General features: G+C 47.2%; 1 protein-coding gene across 1 annotated transcript; it reads right to left on the minus strand.

Annotated features, from left to right (window-relative positions):
• Positions 1–2,791: 2,791 nt before the first annotated feature.
• LOC142559581 (uncharacterized) lies at positions 2,792–7,713 on the minus strand. The gene is made up of 2 exons (XM_075671161.1): positions 7,540–7,713; positions 2,792–4,017 (listed from the first exon to the last, which is right to left on the minus strand). Exons 1-2 carry the CDS (start codon positions 7,641–7,643, stop codon positions 3,570–3,572), a joined length of 552 nt encoding a protein of 183 aa, XP_075527276.1. The 5' UTR covers positions 7,644–7,713; the 3' UTR covers positions 2,792–3,569.
• Positions 7,714–13,592: the final 5,879 nt, after the last annotated feature.

Here is a 13,592-nt window from a genome sequence, read left to right on the forward strand (position 1 = left end):
AGCCCTCCCCATACGTCCGCCTATCCCAAATATTGTGCAATATCAGCCCGACCCACGGCGGAGGTGAAGCAGGCTTTAAGCACTCCCCATGCATGACCTGATTTCGAATATAGTGCCGTGCCGGAAGTAGGAGTGCCGCTCTCCCCGTACGTTGGCTGGTCCAAAATATAGTGCAATGCTGGTCCGACCCGCGGTAGAGAGGATGCAGGCGTTAGACACTCCCCATACGAGGTCCTATCCCGAAGACAGTGCAATGCTAGGCCGAGATGCGGCGGAGAGAGAGAGAGAGAGGGAGCAGAAAGGGGAAAGACAGCGAGGTAAAGTGATAACAAAGTAGAGATAAAGAAAGAAGGGAGCATAGACTTACAATCAAAATCGGTCACTGTCACCGCATAGTGTCACCGCACAGCGCAGTGGCACTTCCAGCACTATGAACACCTTTTCGGCAACAGCCGCTTATCCAATTCTGTTGCGGTTAAATACTGCAAAAGTGCCCTTGTCGCCCTCCGCTGCGATGGCTTGTGATGGCGGCATTTTAAAATAAGTTCCTCATTTAGAGGTCTTTGGTGGAAGCGCGCTATTTGGATTGCGAGCGATCGTCGCCACAAATTGTAGTGAGGGCAGTCACAGAGGAGGTGTTGAAGTGTCCCCTTGTTACCACAGCTATCACACGAGGCGTCCCCGGCCCATCCGATTCGGAAAGCGAAATGCTTGGTGAAGGCCATCCCTAGACATATTCGACAAAGCAGGGTAGCTTCGCGACGGCAGAGTCCAGTTGGAATGCAAAGGCGTACGTAGAGAGGAGTGTAGGTTCTGCACCCGGTTGTTTTGAAAACTTCCTGCGTTCCACAACAAAAACGTGGTATCACGGCTGAGCAGTTTTTAGTGGCATCTGTCCTTGATAATAGTATCGGCTCGTCTTCGTCGCCCTGAAGAGCCTACCGAGCAGCGTTATCGGCGTGGTCGTTCCCTATGACGCCGCAGTGACTTGGAAGCCACTGAAATGTGACGTGGTGTCCTTCGTTAGTCAAGGTGTGGATTATTTCTCTAATCTCAAATACCAGCTGTTAGTGTGGTCCACGCCGCAGGGATGATGGCAATGACTGCAGTGCTACATTCGAGTCAACGAATATTGAACATCTTCAAGACGAAGTGCAGAGCGAATAGCTGTAAGATCGGCAGCCATCTGTGTCGTTGGGTGACATGTCTTGCAACTGATGGTGGTGACTTTCGCTGGGAAAACTACGGCTCCAGAGGAACACTGGACAGCTGCCGATTCGTGCGTATAAATGTGTACGTGGTCGGTGTACCTTTCGTGCAAAAGGAGCACAGTTAGTTGTTTAAGAGCAGGTGATGACAGCTCAGATTTTTTCTTGATTCTTTGTACGGTGACGTGCACTGCAGGTTGAGCCAAACACCATGGAGGAAAACATTGCTTGGTTGCGGGGGTGAAGCCACATGGAAGGCAGGTGTAATAATCCGAAATCGTAGTACAAAATGAAGCCTGCGGCCTTTCTGACGGTAGTGTAGCCAGATGTTGGGAACAGGCCCAGGCAAAGTGCCTAATGTGCACTCTCAACACTTCCACCGCAATGTGTGTTTGTATGGGATGGCGCCGGGCGATCGCAACAGTCGCTACTGAAGATGTGCATTTAGGCAAACCAAGACAAACCCTGAGAGCCCAAGCTTTGTTAGGCTGTAGAGCACGAAGATTTGTCTGGCAAGTGTTGGTCAGTACAGGCAAACTGTATCTCAAGAAGCCCAGAAAAAGGACACTATAATTTAAAAGAGTTAACTGCTGGGCTAGTTCGTGATCTTGCATACTGAAAAGATTTTGCGCCAAAAAACAACACACACAAGAAGAAAGACGACGACACCACGGGCGCCCGTGGTGTCGTCGTCTTTCTTCTTGTGTTTTTTGGCGCAAAATCTTTTCAGGACACTATACAATTCCAACATTGCATGCACTGACATTTCCCAACTCTTTCAGCCCAGAAACTTGAAAAGCTGGGAGATTGCTGTCAGATGCTGTTTCAAGTAGGCCGCGTGTGGGCTCCATACGAGATCTCTATCAATGAATATGCCAAGAACTCTGTGCGTCTTCACATAAGAAATTATGTGGCCATTTATTGTGATGGCGTAGGGTGTCATTGGTTTGTGAGTGAATGTCATCAGTGCACAGTTGTCTGACGAGATTTTAAGACCTTGGTTGCGGACGCGCGCTGCATCATGTACGCTGCATGATACTCATGCAGCGTGCATGAGTATCAGCTTTTTGATGTCTTGCACCTATCTGAGGACATGTGACCCCTGAAGTCCATATACATATGTCGTTTGCGTACATTGATATCTTGATCGATACTGGCAGATGATCAACGAGACCAATGAGTATGAGGTTGAATGCGGTAGGCCTTAGTACACCGCCTTGAGGAACACCTGGGTAGGTGTAGTTTCGTACGGCTTGACCATCATCGGTACACGCAAACTATATCATAATAAGGTAATGGGAAATCCATTGGAAAACTCGACCACCTAGGCCAACCATCGCAAGAGCACCGAGGATAGCCTCGTGAGATATGTTATCATATGCCCCCTTGACAGGGATTGCCAATACCACATAATCAATAAAGTCCATTACAAATACGAAGCACAGTTGTAATTCATCATTAATACCATGCACCAGCCAAGCCGACTGGCAAAGCTGGTGCGACTGGTAAAGCGAATAACGGGTGCGTTCTTCAAAGAAACCAACCACAGAGCTGCCATACAGTGTTGCTCGAGATAAGCACTGTAAGAATTTTATTCGCAAGCATTCTTCAGGCGATGCCAATTAGGCATCATCATCATTAAAGTCAATTAATTAGCCGAAGCAACGTTTTATTTGATCATTTGTTAGATTCAACAGCTAAGCCGACGTGCGTAGCTGGTGTTCCACTATCACCATCACGTTTTTCCTGGCAGAGTCTTGAGCTTCCACCATTGAACAAATGGGTACCATTTTTTACTTTTTTTTACAATGGAGGGCGCTAAAGCTATCGATAACGTTACAGGCAGGGCTCAAGAATATTAGGGTGGCACTTTACTCAACTTCACTATTAAGAACTATACTATCAATATCGGTACTACTATCTTTTGGAAAAAGATATCTCGCTACCTTGTTCAATCCAGGAGGCATATAAATCTATTTTAACCATGGCTACAGGATTGCGAAGAACGGGTGCGTGCTTCGAAAAAATCCACAGTGCTGGCGTACAGTGTTCCTCGAGATAATCACTAAGAATTTTAATCGCAGGCATTCTTCAACCGTAGTCAGAAGGAATAAGATTAGCCCCCTTTGGTTTGTCAAGAAGTCAGCGCACAGCTAGAACAGTTGAGGCCCAGATCGCAAGTTTTTCTTCGAAGGCACACGACACGTCTTGGCGCCAGGGTGACATCCAGAGAAGTCACTCCTCCAGGACGAATATCCGGCTACACCGACGCAGATGCGAGACCTGCGACTGTGCTTCCCCATGTGCTGCACCAATTTCGTGGTGTGTGCTACCATGTTAAGCAGACCCTTCGACGGCTTCTCAATCCTGTGCGCCTACGTGGAATAGAGACATGTGGGTCTCGTGGCCATCTTTGGTATAAAATGTTTTGCCGCACACGCCGCACTCAAAGGACGGTTCGCCGTGCATACGTAAATGCCTCGCGAGGTCCCAAGGCCTCTGAAACTGTTTGCCACAATCGGAGCAGTTGTGGGTTTTCCCAAGCGAGGGGTCATGGGCGTGGTTTTCGAAGGCCTCCATGCCATGGCCTCCATGCACAACTAAATGCCTCGTGAGCTTCGAAGCCGACACAAACAGTTTACCACACTCCGAGCAGTTGTGCTTTTTCCCGAGCGAGTGGTCAGCGGTGTGCTTTTGAAAGGCCGCCGTGTTGGTGAAAGCGAACCGGCACACGTGACACTCTTGGATTCTGTTGGCAGCCTGGTTCTCTCGCTGCTGCCATGCTACTTCTCTGGTTTCTGCGGGAACTCTGCAAGAGAACAGATAGGGAGGGCACTTCATTAGCAAAAATTTCCTGTAGAGAGCCCAAATTTTGGATCGTGAAGTTGGTTGCAGGAAAAACCTACTCCTCTCAGTGCTACCGCCTTTGCAACGGACACTTGTATTTGACAGTGCTCACGCTTTCCGATCATGGAATTGGCACCAAGTAACAATCGGCTTGTTCTTCGAAAATTGGGAATCGTGAAAGTTTCAAAACTGTGTTCTAGCTTGGAGCCATCGAGCCGTGTTGAAGGATGCTAAAAAGCAACGAGGCGAAAGAAACCCAATGGAAAGGCTGTAAGCCGTTCATTGTCTGCGCTGCACGATACCAGAAATTGAAAAGCCCCGTAATTTACCTTGTCATCTGTTTCTTTGGCGGTGATATATATATATATATATATATATATATATATATATATATATATATATATACCGGGTCAAACATAGTCTACGGTGAGTCAACGATAAGGGCGCATCAAGGGATGAGCTACTCGCTTAGGTGGTTAGTGGGGCAGGAAGCGTCGCCCGGAAAAGGCATGAACTAGCGATAAAGAGTGTGTGCTTTTGAGTACAGTGCTATTTCGTCTTTTTGTACCTGCGATTTGAGAGTATACGTTGTGCGAATTCTACAACTTTCCTTTTCCATCAATATCTCAGCCTTCAATATCTCAGCCATCAAACAGCGGCCACTAAAGCCAGCACGGAGGAAATGCATGCGATGTCCTTATTGTAAGTCAGGCGAAAATTGCTGGGCATAAAGCGTGCTCAAGATCAGTACAATCTTTAAAAAACGGATGTACCGGCAACGTAAATGTCAGGAAATAGGCTATAGGTTCCTTTGTTTTGTTAATTCCGCAAAACAATAAATAATCCGTTTAATCACAGCAGTTATGCTGCTACTGACTGAAATTTCTAGCTACTGGCAGGGTGATCTCTTCTCAGCCTTAAATCACAAGAAAAATCCTTCTCCTGGATCATGCCGTACGAGATATTGTCGCGTTTTTGCTAGGAAACTGAAACTTGGCTCCCGATGACCAAGAAACTACATGCGCATGAAACCGTCAGCTGTTTCAGTCTTCTCGCGTCTGCGTGTATTAAAATTCTGTGGTGTTTTGGTGATAAAATAGCGATATAATTATGGGTCACGCTGTAGAGGAAAAATTTTGACAACCTGGAGTTCTTTATCGTACACTCAGAGCAGGGGAGTTTTTCCATTACGCCTCCGGCGAAGTGTGGCCACCCACACTGATATTCGAACCCGAGTCCTCGCCCTTAGCAGCGCAACGCCAAAGCGAGCAGTACAAGACATCTACATTTCCGACATTTCCACACCCCTGTAGTTACAAGGTTCGTGAAAATGTTGTTTTGAAGCAAAGCCTCCAGAACACCGGTGCGGTACACGTCTAGACCTTTAAAGAGGTACTGACAAGATCTTTTCGACAATTTATTTTCTTGCTATCAAGGTCCTAGAGCTTGAAAACCTTTGAAAACAGTCTTCTCAGAGCACTATCAGAGCTTCTCAGAGCCTTGTCACCATTTTTATTAGGATTTGGAGGTCTAGCATTTTCAGTCAGCGCAACAAATACACACTCAAAAATGCCATGTCAGAACCCCTTTAGCAAATATTATCGATAGGCGCATCATACATTCGTCATCAAATCATAAATTTAGCCTATCTTTCTTTCATGAATATAGCTTGTGCTGCCCTTATGAGCATTCTGCAGCAATCGAAGAAGCCACAGGCAATGACTTTACCTTTGACTTCGGTGCTCATTAAAACTGCACAGGCATTCTGCTTGCAAAGCTTAAAGAGACAAACTTGGCTTGTATGTATATACAGGCGGAAATCTTTCGCCCGCTGCGTAGTCATTGACAGACCAATCTATGCTCGAAATAATCCGGATCACTTTTGCCGCACGCTCAGAGGAAGACCGGTAAAAAGTGAAACGATCACAAACTGCTGTTCTGAAGATTTCTAAGCCTGCCATGTCCCGCCTGTCTTTTCTTAAATCACATAAATAAAAGAAATCCCTTATGTCAGTTAGCATCTTTATCCATTAAGCTCGGTTACTCCTAAGGGTAAACATCACTTGCACGAGAAATCGATATGTATATATGACTTAAGAAAAACTTCTAATTAACTTCATAATTATTTGACGGCACATATTGCAATGCGCGAATTCTATCCGGTGAGTTGTCAAGGCGTATCAGCTTCGAACGAATTTTCAGACTCTCGCCAGATTCGAGATAATGATTTGCGAAATTGGCGATCAAATACGTTTTCATCCCAGTGATCTTTGTGCTTGATTGACTAACAATCGTGCTTACAAAAGTAAACGGAACAGCAGTGCGTTTTTACCGCTAGTTTAATGCTGCACACCTCGAATGCAGTGCAATGTGTGATGCGTCATCACATATTACAACAGCCAATTGCCGCTTTATCTAATTAACCTGGAACTGAGAGCCCTTTCTTAAATACAGATAAATTTCTATCAAACGTCGCACTCAGAAAAGCGTAAGCAAATTGACGCTTATGAGCGCGAACATTTTGTCGACCCGCGTGGGTGCGCATGTATGAGGCGGAAAAGGACGACTGGACTTTTTTTATTTAAGCAAAAGTGCATAGGGCAACAACGAGCTTTTTTAAACCTATATGAAGGTAAGCTTTCACGATGGTGCTATAAGACATCTTCTGCAAAGCTTCTAGCAGCACAACCATTATGCACCTCCTTGACAAAATCAGTAGGTTACGAATACAACAATCACACGACAAGTGAATACATTCTAACCGAAATTCGCCAACATTACAGCACTCCTTTCCCGCGATGAGACAAATATTATATCGCTCGCCGTTGTGGCCTATTGAATTTGGTGCTGTGCTGCTCAGCCAGAGGTAGCGGGATCAAATACTGGCTGCTGCGGCCGCATATGAATGGGGGCGTGATTAAAACCCGTTTTCCGTGGGGTTCACGTTAAGAACCTCTTGTGGTCGAAATTGATCCGGAATCCGCCATAACGACGTGCCTGATAACCGCACCGTGGTTTTGGCAAGTAAACGCGCAGAATTTAACTGAACATTACGTTTAGCATTGCCCTACCCGCAGGACTGACCCACCATAATTTGCAATAAATTGACCGGCTAAAGGCATAAAGCCTTAAGGTGTAGAAAGCTTCGTTTTATTAAAAGGACTAGACACTTTAGAGCCTGCGCTTTATCTGTAGAGGATATTAGGTAGGGCGTGTTCGTTGACCGAGCAATTTAGTAGGCGCTAGAGCTGGAGTACCGGCCCATGTGCTTTGGCTACATGCAAGACACTTCCCCATTGCAAATGTCTCTTGTGTCAGCCGTATTCGCCAAGACAGCAGCAGCAGCAGCAGCCACTATAAGCAAAGTGCAAAAGAGCTCGTCCAGAAATGTTCACCGCAAAGGAACGTAAATGTTTGTCAAGGTGCATGTAACGGCGTGTCTAGGTTTCACATTATTCAAAGTAAATGTTCAATGGAAGCTCACCCGCTTTTGTCCAGACCAGTGGCTGCACTACTTGTACCATCGCCGATGCTACAGCTGCCGCCCGACATCGTCGAGAAGGGTCGAGCCGTTTCTTTCCCGGCCATAGTCGCCCTTCTTGTGCGGACAGTGGAGCGGGTTAGTTCCTAGGGCACGGTAACACAGGTGCGCTCCAACTTCACGCTATCTACGATTGTGTGCCAAGGCGAATTCCTGCACCTTCTGCCCAAACTAGCACCTGGTTTCGAGACATGGCACTGCGCATGCGCGTCCTTTCTAGCTCTCGCTCCTAACTATACAAGTCTCTTGCTTTATCAGAAGGTGATAAAAGGCAGTTTGGCACATGTTCGCACATCCTGTCATATCTATATCACAACTTGTACACCCACATCTCATAGTGCTCGAGCGTAGCATGCAGTGGAGGCTTGTCACTTTTACCAAAACCACACGCAACTGATGAAAGAATAACAGTCCTCCTGGGCCAGTTATACTTTTTTGAAAGTTTTTTTATACTTTTTTCAGTTATACTTTCAATTCAAAGCACAGGTTCGAATGAAAGCGAAACGAAGCACTATGAAAGCGGTTAATATAACTATATAAGTAACCGCGATCCAGCAAGCCGTAGTGGAGGACTCCGGAAATTTCGACCACCCGGGGTTCTTTCTGACGTCCACCTAAATCTAGGTAGTGGGGTGATTTCGCCCCCAACTAAATGCGACCACCGTGGTCGGATTTCGATCCCGCGACCTTGTGCAGCAACCACGGCGGGTAACATTTATGCTTGTCCTCCACAAAAGTTACAGCATTATTTTTTGGCAAATTCTTTGTTTATTCAACACACCACTCACAAGCTATGCCGAAACACAAAATCCGAATCAGGCCGAGACCGAGTGCGAGACGTCGCAGTGACGTCACGATGACGAAGGTGGTGTATAATACTTGTCGTGAGGAGAATGGTTATTACACGTGTATGCACAGAAGGGTACCGCGCATATCAGTCTATGTTTAAGTAATCTGCAACTCTTGTGTCCCGAGAACAGAAGGTCATTCTGGAGGATTTGCCATGAACAGGCAGACACCCAGTGGTTAAACTCATGAAAATAATATATATCATGGCATCTGTTCACTGCAATCTACTTCTATATTAACAGATCGGCGAGGTACTTGTAAACCTAAATATATACTAATTTGATTTGATCTACAGAGGGAGCTACGTTCAGACGCACTGCGACTGCTGCTTAAATTTGCACTGTTCAGTTGCCCTACACGCAAGCTAAGGCACGCAATGGTCAACGTTCAAAGACTTCCTCGCGAAAGGGAAGTTCCCGGGTGCGTTGTACAGGATTCCTTGCGCTGGTTTTGAACACGTGTACATAGGTGAAACGGGCAATTTCAAAAAAGGATAGAACAGCACAACTATAATGTCAGCATCAAGCATATGGCAACAAACGCGTTGGTTGAACACTCAGTGCGCACGCGCAGTGGCATGGACTGGGATAGCACGACAATAATTTCAAAAGAAAAGAACAAGGCGGCAAGGCTTGTTCCATTCACATACGGACTACGGCACAAACGCTCAATCACAACTCACGTAATCTGCCCCCGATATGCACCGGATGCTCACGTCACATTAAGAAGCGTACATAAGCAAACTTCGCATCAATCCCTTCATGGTGAACGAGGCTTTTGTAGTGGGGCTGAAATGCCATTTATTGCGATAGCAAATACATGGATACTCCAAGCGCATTTCCGCCGTCGGCGTCGCCGTCGCCGTGAGGTCCCGTATAAAGTCCAAGGGAGATAATACTGTCGCCGCGCCCCTACGCTGTATGCGTGAGTGAAAGCGCACGAGCGCAGCACACGATTACGGCTCAACATCGCCCTAGAAAGAACAGACGAAAGTGGACCGCCGCCGTCGTGCGCGAGGCACCCAGTGTTGCGACGCACTGGAGGAAGGGGAGGGAGGTGGGCTCAACGTGGGCTGCGTTATACGCCGGCTGCAACGGCGCATCTGGCGGCTGCACGTGGTCGCAGGCCGTATCTAGAGTCTTATCTCCCTTGGGGGCAGCGTCTAGGTTGCGTCTGTGGCTCGTATCCTTGCGCTTGCTCTGTTTTGTCAGAGCTCGCTTTTCGTCACTTCACCCACCGCTGCTGCCGCGTTTCCTGAAGCCAGAGTTTTACAGTGAGTTTCCGCGATCATCGATTGCAGCATTTTCGCGTGCCTAGTCAGGCCATAAAGATGCCACCATCTATTTATTCAATACTCCCTGAGGAGCTTCGTGGCACCGCTGTAAAATCGTTCATATATTTTCTGTGCTTCATTTTCGGCATAAACTGCCCAAAGTATTTTGGGAACTGTGTCGTTTCGCGGAGCTTTAGCTTAATGTTTACTTCAATGAACAGTTGCAAATTATCTCAAATGTATCAGACTGAATTTTGTTTTAATGGAACGGATAGAATTTGTGTCTTGGTTCAGCTTACCGTCTGATGATACTGACCTCCGAAATTTGAAATTAGTTGGTTTGCTAAAATCGTGCAAGCGCCCATTTGCTGGATAAAAATAAATTATGGAAGCGGCGCCAGAAGGATGAGCTTTGTTTTTTAAAGCCCCTGAAAAGGCGTTCCCAAATTTTAGGGGTTTACTTGCCAGAACCATGATCTGATTATCAGGCACGGCATACTTCCAGCACCATTTTCACCACTAAGGATTTTTAGCGTGCAGCTCAGTCTACGTACTACACAAGCCTTTTTGCATTCCGCCTTCTTCTCAAAGCGGTAGCCTTGGTCGAGATAGCACCAGCGTAATTCAACTCCGCAACATTGCAGTTGCTGAACTGGTGCAGTGCCTGAAGACGGCGTGGTAATAACAGGTGGGCGTGACGTCATGTATTGACGATGCACGTGAGGCAGCTGCTGCTGCACAGCAGAACGAATGCATTGACCGCCTGGGATTCATTAATGTAAACCTGATGCACGGGACAAAGGTATTTTTACAGTGAAGCTGTATAGCTTTAGCCGCCAAGGAAATTTCACTGTAGTAAGCAAAAAACTCCCCATACTTGCGCCGATCCTGGAGATAGTGCAATGCTGGTCCAACCCGTGACGGAGGTGAACCAGGTATTAAGCCCTCCCCATACGTGGGCCTATACTAAATATTATGCAATATCAGCCCGACACACGGCGGAGGTGAAGCAGGCGTTCAGCACTCCCCATACATGGCCCGATATCGAATATAGTGCCTTGCCGGGCCGACCAGCGGCAGAGGTGAAGTAGGAGCATCGCACTCCGCATACGTTGGCTGGTCCCGAAGACAGTTCAATACCGGCCCGACCCGCCGCGGACGTGAAGCAGGTGTTAAGCCCTCCTCGTACGTGGGCCGATCGCAAATATAGTGCAATGCTGGTCCGTCCCGCGGCAGAGGGGAAGCATGCGTTAAGCACTCTCCATACGAGGTGCGATGCCGAAGACGGTGCAACGCTAGGCCGACACGCGGCGGAGAGAGAGAGAGAGGAAAGGGGCAAGGCAGCGAGAATAATTAGAGGGGAAGATCCGGTTTGCTACCCTACGCTGGGTAGAGAGGGAAGCGGAGGTAAAGTGATAACAAAGTAGAGATAAAGAAAGGAGAATAGATATACAATCACAGTTGGCCACTGTCGCCGCATAGTGTCACCGCACAGCACAGTGGCACTTGCAGCACTATAAACACCTCTTCGGCTACAGCCGCTTCTCCAATTCTGTTGCCTCTAAACGCTGCAACAGTGCCCTCGTCACTCTCCAGTGCGATGGCTTGTGATGGTGGCATTTTAAAATTACTTCCTCATTTAGGGGTCTTCGGTCAAAGCGCGCTATTGCGATTGCGAGTGATCGTCTCTGTAAATTGTAGTGAGCGCCATTACAGACATGTCAGCTCGTTACCAAGGTCATACCACGAGGCGTCGTCGGCCCAGCCGATTAGGAAAGCGAAAGACTTGGTGAAGGCCACCCCTAGCCATATTCGACAAAGCAGGGTAGCTTCGCGACGGAAGAGTCCAGCTGGAAAGCAAAGGCATTGAGAGGAGTCTAGGTTGTGCAACCGGCTGTTTTGAAAAATTCCTGCCTTCCACAAAAAGAACGTGATACCGCGGCTGAGCATTCGAAGTTTTCTAGCGGGAACTGTCCTTGATAATAGTACCGGCTCCTCTTCGTCGCCCTGAAGAGCATACCGAGCAGCGTTATCGGTGAAATGTCGCGTGGTGTCCTTCTTTAGTCAAGGTATGGATTAGTTCTCTAACCTCGTATACCAGCGGTTAGTGTGGTCCACGCCGCAGGGATTATAGCAACGACTGCAGTGCTACATTCGAGTCAATGAATATTGAACATCTTCAAGGTTTTCGTTGCTGACGGGACGAACTGCAGAGCGAATAGCTGCAAGTTCGGCAGCCGTCGGTGTCGTTGGGTCACATGTCTTGAAACTGATGGTGGTGACTTTCGCTGGGAAAACTACGGCTCCAGAGGAACACTGGACAGCTGCCGATTCGTGCGTATAAATGTGTACGTGATGGGTGTACCTCTCGTGCAAAAGGAGCGCAGTTAGTTAAGAGCAGGTGATGACAGCTCAGATTTTTTCTTGATTCCTTGTACGGTGAGGTGCACTGAAGGTTCAGCCAAAAAACCTGGAGGAATACATCGCTTAGTTGCGGGGTTGAAGCCTGATGGAAGGCAGGTGTAATAATCCGAAATCGCAGTACAATATGAAGCCTGCGGCCTGTGCACAGTTGTCTGACGAGATTTCAAGACCTCATGCACGCTGCATGATACTCATGCAGCGTGCATGAATATCAGCTTTTTGAAGTCTTGCACCTATCTGAGGACATGTGACCCCTGAAGTCCATGTACATGTGTCGTTTGCGTACATTGATATCTTGATCGCTGCTGGCAGATGATCAACGAGACCAATGAGTGTGAGGTTGAATGCGGTAGGCCTTAGTACACCGCCTTGAGGAACGCCTCGGCAGGTGTAGTGTCTTACGGTTTGACCATCGCCGGTACACGCAAATGATCTCATAATAAGGTAATGGGAAATCCATTGGAAAACTAGACCACCTAGGCCAACCATCACAAGAGCACCGAGGATAGCCTCGTGAGATATGTTATCATATGCCCCCTTGACAGGGATTGCAAATACCGCATAATCGTTAAAGTCCATTACATATACGAAGCACAATTGCAATTCATCATTAATACCATGCACCAGCCAAGCCGACTGGCAAAGCTGGTGCGACTGGTAAAGCGAAGAACGGGTGCGTTCTTCAAAGAAACCAACCACAGAGCTGCCATACAGTGTTGCTCGAGATAAGCACTAAGAATATTATTCGCAAGCATTCTTCAGGGGATGCCAATTAGGCATCATCATCATTAAAGTCAATTAATTAGCCGAACCAATGTTTTATTTGATCATTTGTTAGATTCACCAGCTAAGCCGACGTGTGTAGCTGGTGTTCCACTATCACCGTAACGTTTTTCCTGGCAGAGTCTTGAGCTTCCGCCATTGAACAAATGTGTACCATATTTAACAACTTTTTTGGCAATGGAGGGCGCTAAAACTATTGATAACATTACAGGCAGGGCTCAAGAATATTAGGGCGGCACTTTGCTCAACTTCACTATTAAGAACTATACTATCTATATCGGTACTACTATTTTTTCGAAAAAGATATCTCGCTACCTTGTTCAATCCAGGAGGCATATAAACCTATTTTAACCGTGGCTACAGGATTGCGAAGAACGGGTGCGTTCTTCGAAAAAAACCACAGAGCTGGCGTACAGTGTTCCTCGATATAATCACTGTAAGAATTTTATTCGCAGGCATTCTTCAGCCGTAGTCAGAAGGAATAAGATTAGCCCCATTTGGTTTGTCAAGAAGTCAGCGCACAGTTAGAACAGTTGAGGCCCAGATCGCAAGTTTTTCTGCGAAGGCACACGACACGTCTTGGCGCCAGGGTGACATCCAGAGACGTCACTCCTCGCGGGCGAACATGCGGCAACACCGACGCAGATGCGAGACCTGTGACTGTGCT

This window comes from Dermacentor variabilis, chromosome 10 (assembly GCF_050947875.1).
Source record: "Dermacentor variabilis isolate Ectoservices chromosome 10, ASM5094787v1, whole genome shotgun sequence".
NCBI lineage: Eukaryota > Metazoa > Arthropoda > Arachnida > Ixodida > Ixodidae > Dermacentor > Dermacentor variabilis.

Excerpts from the sequence above, each read along its gene's own strand:
- LOC142559581 (XM_075671161.1), bottom strand. The coding sequence starts at position 7,643 with ATGGCCGGGAAAGAAACGGCTCGACCCTTCTCGACGATGTCGGGCGGC. Across the intron at positions 4,018-7,539 it reads ACTGGTCTGGACAAAAGCGG|AGTTCCCGCAGAAACCAGAG; the intron begins GTGAGCTTCCAT and ends GTTCTCTTGCAG.